Genomic DNA, 7,500 nt, shown 5'->3' with positions numbered 1-7,500 from the left:
TCGTGTCATTATTTTCCTCTCTGTTATTCTTGGTACTTTATCATCTCTACATGATTGGCCCTCTATGTTTTCTGCTCTATGCCATCACCTCTACGTTATCGTCTGCACATCATTATCTCTAAGTTAGCATCGGTACTTTTTTGTCTCTACGTTATCATGTCTCTTTGTAATCATCTCTACATCATCTTTACATTGTCTCTGTTTTCATCTCGATGTTATCATCTCTACATTATCATCTCTACGTGAGCATTTCTACGTTATTGTCTCGACATTATCATCTCTGTGTCATCGTGTCTACGTTATCATCTCTGTTATCACCTATGTTATCTCCTCTACAGTACCGCCTCTACAGTATCGCCTCTACGGTATTTCAGGTAGATCTGTCACCTGTATGTTTGTCAGCAGCGTCTCCATGGACGACAGACCCTCTGCCAATACGAATGGAGCGAAGGCGGGGTTTGCTTGGTTGATTGACAGCGGCTGAGAGGTGAGCGGCAGCTTCTCATAGGTCGGTTTGGAGAGGGGGAGGGCCAACAGGCCGTCATCTGCAGGCAGGATCACAGAAAAGACGCGATTGATTGTTGATGTCTCTTCAGTTTAAGCCAATCAACAAACAGCTTCTAAAGGACGTTTTGTAAGTATGTTTATAATTCAGACCTTTTTCATTCAACACCTTTTTAAAGTTGTTTTCTCGCTCTTCAATCTCACCGTCTGTGGACGACAACAATACAAATAAAAAAAATACAATCTATATATAAAATACACGTATTTTATACACATGCTAATAATAAGGAATTATAATACAGAATTCTAATAAAGGATTATAATATGGGATTAAAATATGGGACTGTAATACAGGATTATGAAACAGGATTATAACGCGCATTAAAAATCTGTGATTATAATCTGCTGGTAATCCTGAGGGCAGCAGGTCTCTGCTTCATGTTTATTTGTAAAATCTCATAAACAGATTTTTATTTTTACTTTTTATGAATCAACAGGAGGTGAACTGACCGAGCTCTGGCGTGTGCACTGCAGGAGGCGACGAGGACGCTCTGGAAGGGGATTGGCTGGTTGGTTCATGGGGGCGGAGCTCGTCATCACTGTGGGAGGGACAAGGGGAGGGGCTTCCCGGAGGAGAGTCCTGAACACAGAGGACGGGGGTTAGCATTAGCACTGATAGAATTATAGCTGCTAACATTAGCTCGGTTAACATTAACACTGTTAGCAGTAGCACTGATAGCATTACCGCTGCTAACATTTCCGCTAACATTATAGGTGCTAATGTTAGCACTGTAAGCTTTAGTGCTGTTAGCATTAGCAGTATAAGCATGAACACTGGTAGCATTAGCACTGATAGCCTTAGCATTTGTGTGGTTAGCATTTGTGATAAGCAGTTACAGTATAATTTTTTTTACTAAATACAAAAGGTATTAGCTTTATCAGCATTGGTGTAGTTGGTACTGATTGGTACAGTTAATACAGATAGCAACAGAGCTACTAGTACTTTTAGCAGTCGCACTGCTAAATTTTGGTTCTAAAAATGTTAACATTAGTGCTGTTAGTTTCAGCACTGTTAGCATTGGCCATGTTAACATTTTCAGTGTTAGCATTAGCCTCTGTAGCATCATTAATGTTAGCAGTAGCCCAGTTTACGTCCATAATGTTAGCATTAGCCATGTTAGCATTGGCGTACTGTTAGCATCAGCACCAGTGGTGTTAGCTTGGCTCACCTTGCTCTCTTCTATCTCATCATGTGACACGGCGGCCATGTTTGCCAAACCGCCCAGCTGACTCATCTGGTTCATCGCCATGGCAACACTGGTGGGGGGCAGGCCCACCGGGAGGAGGGGGTGTGGCATGACCATAAAAGGGAAGTCAGACAGACCTGAGGGGGCAGAGTCAGGAATTAAACACTGCGCCAGTACGATGCTAAGCTAACCATCCAATCAGAAGAGAGCTGGACTCACGGTTGGCCAATAGCGCGCTGTGTTGCTGCAGCACGTTGAGACAGAGCGGCGCCGAGCCAGGGGGCGGAGCTACAGCCGCCGAGGGAGGCAACAAGAGGTGCTGCTCCTTCTCCCAGGATGCTTCACTGCTTCCTGGAGATATGAGAGACAACGAGACAAGGAGACAAAGAGACAAGGAGACAAGGAGACAAGGAGACAAAGAGACAAGGAGACAAAGAGAAGAGTGGACAGAGATGAGGAAACAGAGACAAAGAGACAAAAAGACAAGGAGACATGACTGAGTCTCAGAGACACATGATGATGTCATGATGATGATGTCACCGCCTACCCGTGTCACTGTTCTCGGAGTCGGTGCCGTTCTGCTGTTTCTTCTGATCCTTGTTGCCATGGAAACCCATCATCATCCTCATCTTCTGCAGCTTCAGCGCCTCCGCCATCGCCGCCGTCAGACCTGCGGACACGGGACACATCACAATGAGACACGTCACAATGACACAATGAGACACGTCACAATGACACAATGAGACACATCACAATGAGACAAGTCACAATGAGACAAGCCACAAAGAGACAAGTCACAAAGAAACAAGCCACAATGAGACAAGTCACAATGAGACAAGTCACAAAGAGACAAGTTACAATGAGACACGTCACAACATGACAAGTCACAACGAGACAAGCCACAATGAGACAAGTCACAATATGACAAGTCACAATGAGACAAGCCACAAAGAGACAAGCCACAAAGAGACAAGTCACAACGAGACACGTCACAATGAGACACGTCAGAGTCCAACGAGACACGTCACAATGTGTCACATCATGAGACACGTCACATGATGATGAAGGTTAAGGTGAGTGTTTTTGGTGAAGAAGGTGAAGGTGAATGTTTTTAATGATGAAGGTGAAGGTGAATGTTTTTAATGGTGAAGGTGAATGTTTTTGGTGAAGAAGGTGAAGGTGAATGTTTTTAATGATGAAGGTGAAGGTGAATGTTTTTGGTGAAGAAGGTGAAGGTGAATGTTTTTAATGATGAAGGTGAAGGTGAATGTTTTTAGTGAAGAAGGTGAAGGTGAGTGTTTTTAATGATGAAGGTGAAGGTGAATGTTTTTGTGATGAAGGTGAAGGTGAATGTTTTTGGTGATGAAGGTGAAGGTGAATGTTTTTGGTGGTGAAGGTGAAGGTGAATGTTTTTGGTGGTGAAGGTGAATGTTTCTGGTGAAGAAGGTGAAGGTGAATGTTTTTGGTGATGAAGGTGAAGGTGAATGTTTTTGTGATGAAGGTGAAGGTGAATGTTTTTGGCGGTGAAGGTGAAGGTGAATGTTTTTAATGAGGAAGATGACGTTTCAGGCATGAAGTGTTTTGCAGAAGTTTCTTATTGATCAATAATTAATCATCCCGGCAGCCTGAGAGTCCCTGGTGACCGTCTCTGTCTCTCTCTGTCTCTCTCTGTCTGTCTCTGTTTCCCTGCAGCCACTTGGCCCAATTAATCGCCTCCTCTAATTAATTCAATCAGTGTTAACGAGGGAGCGCTGCTAACGAGCGGGCAGATGAACGACAGCAGAAACTTTGTCTCTTTTTGTTCTGGCTGTTTTTTGGCTGCAGGAGACTCTTTAAAAACTGGAACATTTCAGGAGTCAGGAGACTCTGAGGAGACGAGTGTCCACAGATTCATATTCATCCTCTGATTTATCAGATTCACCATCAGATGTAAAAGATTTACCATCAGATTTATCAGATTAATCCTCAGATTGATCAGAATTATCATATTTATCATCAGATTATTAGATTTATCATCAAACTAATCCTCAGATTTCTCATCAGATTGACCCTCAGATTTTTCAGATTTATCATCAGGGAGACGAACCTGATGATAAATCTGTATCTCAGTTCGATTGTCTTTTCTCTCTTCACGAGTGCGACTCGGACCTTTACAATCACAGACGTACTTGTTGATTTTTGGGCGGAGCTGTTGCCGCGGTGACGGCGCTCACTGATGCTGCACATGCTGGATTATGTTATTTTACTCGGTGCTGTTAAACTTTGGTTCAGCTCATCATTATAGTTTGAAAATGTTCTTCTCTGACTTTTAGTCTTACGGTTGTCATTATTTATCTTTGTCTCTCCGTGTGTCGGTTTCATGCCGTCTTTGGTGTTTCCTCAGTTCACGTTTGTAACATGTGCTGATGTTGATTTTGTGTGTGTGTGTGTGTGTGTGTGTGTGTGTGTGTGTGTGTGTGTGTGTGTGTGTAAATAAGTAAAAATAGATTTTAAGTCTCAGAATAATTTCTCTCTAACAGGATCTCTGGCTGGAAACAGGAAACGCACCACTGAGTGATGTAATAATAAATGTCAGTTTGATGAATTTGTCTTGTTTTCAGTGTAAATAGTTTCTGCGCTCGCTGAACGGAAACCGAAACAAACTGTTTTCTGTTTGATTTCTGGATCTACAGAAACATCCGACCTGCTGAGTCAGCCGAAAACAAGCCGGACGCCACGCAGACACCGAGCGCCGCCTCCAGACTGTCACGGGTTCGACTCTGTCTTCACTTTATACTGTGTGTGTGTGTGTGTGTGTGTTTGTGTCTGTGCAGAGTTTATAATCTTCTTGTTCGTTTGATCTCCGTCTCTGACCTCGGTCAAGAGATGTGGCAGTTTGAGTATTTTTAATAAAGACGTGAGAGTGTGTGTGTGTGTGTTACCGTGTGTGTGTGTGTGTGTGTGTGTGTGTATGTGTGTGTGTGTGTGTGTGTGTGTGTGTTTTCATTAAGCTGTCAGAGCCATCAGGAAGAGAGGCGGTCAGTGTGTTCAACAGGAACATGAAGAGACTTCAGTGTTCTCGGCTGTTTTCATGGACTTCTTCAGAGGACACGTCTCACAGTAAGACGGAGGACAGACAGAGGACAGCTGCATCAAAGATGTCTACATATACACGGACGTTTTCAAAACAGATATTTTCTCCTCCGTTTTGTAAAATAATTCCATTCACACACAACCTTCATTTTACAAAATATATCACAGACGCTCGCCACCGAGTTCAAACAGCTGCTGCCACTCTGGGCACACACGGAGCAGCAGAACGTACTCTGGGCACAGATGGCACAGCATGCTTTCAGAGGCATGTTTTTAAAGAAAAAAAGGGCAGTTTCTTTAATTGAAGTGATTTTTGAAGCTATTTCTTTTTTTTCTGCGGGATTGAATGGCATGTTTTCTAAAAAAAAAAAAAAAAACAAGCCACTTTTTGAAAAATCTTGGTGATTTTTGAAGAAAAAAAAGGCAATATCAGTTTTTCAAAGTGAATTTTGAAGAAAACTTTTTTTGCGGGATTGAACAGCATGTTTTCATTGTCATCAGTCACCAGAAATGGGCCCATTTAACAGAACTGTAAAATCTGAAATCATCATTTGATTTTCACATTTCTGACGGTCCTTGAACACATCGTGTATTATTATACAGGTTTGTGAAACAAAATTCCAGGACTTTTCCCAAACGCTCGAGGTATATTTATTTTTCCTAAGCGTTCCCTGGCCTGGAAACTGCTATTTGTAAATCCATGACTTTTCCAGGTTTTCCATGACTGCAGACTCTGTGGGACTCATCACGTCGACCTGACGACAGATTCACAGGAAACCGTCCAATCAGAGCCAAGCCTGACTGTGATGTCACTCTGACTCATTCACAAAATCTTCTTAAGCTGATTTTTTACGGCTTTCCTCAACATGATAAAAAAAACGACACGTGTCGCCCCGAGTAACACACACACACACACACACACACACACACACACACACACACCAGACACTCTCTCTCTCTCTCTCTCTCCTCTCTCTCTCTCTCTCTCTCTCTCTCTCTCTCTCTCTCTCTCTCTCTCGGGGTGAGACTCTGATCTGTCACTCATTCTGACAGCTGCTAATTAATCGGCTAATTTTAGCTCTAATCTGCTCAGAGCTGCTGACAGGGACACGTCTTCATCTCTGTCCACACGTCTTCGTCTCCATCCACACGTCTTCATCTCCGTCCACACGTCTTCGTCTCCGTCCACGTCTCATTTTTTCTCACAAAAATTTTAAAGTAAAAAAAGAAAAACACCCACATTTTTTGAATTCAAAGAAAATCTGCTATTTTTTTCTTGATTACAAAATTACCCAAGAGTTTTTAAATTAAAAAATTAAAAAATGAATTTTAAAACCACAAATCAAACATTTCTTAATGAGAAAAAAAGGACAACATGCCTTCACCAAAATTTTTAAAAACCCCCCGTGCCAAAAATCTGTTTAAAATAGCCAATTCTTTCAAAGAAACAAAAAAGCCAAAATGTTTCTTTTGGTTTTTTTTAAATCAACAAAACTTTTTCAAGACAAAAAAGGTCATATTTTAAAAAGTTTTCTTTAAAAATCTGCAGTAAAATACTTTCAAATTCCAGCATTTTAAAGTTGTATGTCCCCCCAAAGCCAAAAAAAGTGCTTTAAATATTCCTTAGTGCTTTCAATATTTTTGACACGCTCCCCCTTTTTGCACCCCCCTCTTTCCTCTCATAAATAACCAACAGTCCCTAATAATGATAAAAAAGTTTCAGTTTCCTCTCAGCATGAATTACTGACAAACACTCAGATTTTTAACTTCACTGCTCAGAATGAAAATATAAACGAATGTTTCAAAGACTCATAAACGAGGCCCCCCGGGCCCCCGGGCCCCCTGGTCCCAGCATCCTCAGATCATAGAGACGGCCCTGAACAGGAGGAGAGGGAGGGGCTGGCTGGTTTGGTTAAAAACATCAGGATGGAGGTGGAGGAGGGCGGGGCTCCTGCTCGGATTGTTTGTTTACTCACCTGTCTGTGACAGGAGGGCGGGGCTTAACAACCCATGTGGGAGGAGCCTGGAGCCATCCGTCATGGTGGCCACGCCCAGCGTCCTCTTCGGGGGTCGACCCGGCCGAGAGCTGAAAAACAGAGCAGATTGTCCCTTAAATGATGCTGAGCACCTGAACAGACAGAAAGGAGTTAAATCAGCGAGGAGCGAACCTGTGAGCTGCAGATTATTAATCCTGCAGTTCATCTGATGTTTTTCTTCTCTGTGAAATAATCTGTCTCATCTCCTCTGTCTTTACAGTGTCCAGTGTTCCCGCATCGTCTGTCTCACAGAGACGAGTCCGGCTCACAGAGACGAGTCCGGCTCACAGTCAGGTATGATTTTATGAAACATTAAATGTCACTTAAAATCGACAGACAGGAAATCAGATATCATCCTAAAATCCACAAAAACACCAAGAAATCACACAGAAACTATAAAAATCAATAAACACAAAGTTACTGAGATCAAGGTTCTGTCGATCAATCAGCTGCAATAATCAGACTGACTCCGAATCAACAAATCCATCGATCAGCAGCCTGATCAATAATCTAACAAGCGACACTTTACTGCAGTTTATTTGCACACAAGTGAAAACTGCAGTTTTCTGCCGACGGCGATGAAGGAAAACTGCGATTACTGAAATAAAACTGGAGCTGATCGACGTTCGATGAATAAACCT

The 7,500-nt window shown here is 42.4% G+C and overlaps 1 protein-coding gene across 1 annotated transcript in view; it reads right to left on the bottom strand.

The window, feature by feature from the left end:
- LOC121952662 (dachshund homolog 2-like) overlaps positions 1-7,500 on the bottom strand; it is a 15,602-nt gene that overhangs the window by 3,053 nt on the left and 5,049 nt on the right. The window contains exons 2-8 of the mRNA XM_042499464.1: positions 6,800-6,909; positions 2,299-2,421; positions 1,971-2,102; positions 1,734-1,888; positions 1,015-1,144; positions 658-711; positions 388-545 (exon numbers count right to left, since the gene is read on the bottom strand). Coding sequence (XP_042355398.1) covers positions 388-545; positions 658-711; positions 1,015-1,144; positions 1,734-1,888; positions 1,971-2,102; positions 2,299-2,421; positions 6,800-6,909 — 862 coding nt within the window. The remainder of the gene's footprint in view (positions 1-387; positions 546-657; positions 712-1,014; positions 1,145-1,733; positions 1,889-1,970; positions 2,103-2,298; positions 2,422-6,799; positions 6,910-7,500) is intronic.

Source organism: Plectropomus leopardus, chromosome 13, assembly GCF_008729295.1.
Source record: "Plectropomus leopardus isolate mb chromosome 13, YSFRI_Pleo_2.0, whole genome shotgun sequence".
Classification (NCBI taxonomy): Eukaryota; Metazoa; Chordata; class Actinopteri; order Perciformes; family Serranidae; genus Plectropomus; species Plectropomus leopardus.
This window is presented reverse-complemented; position numbering and strand designations above follow the sequence as displayed.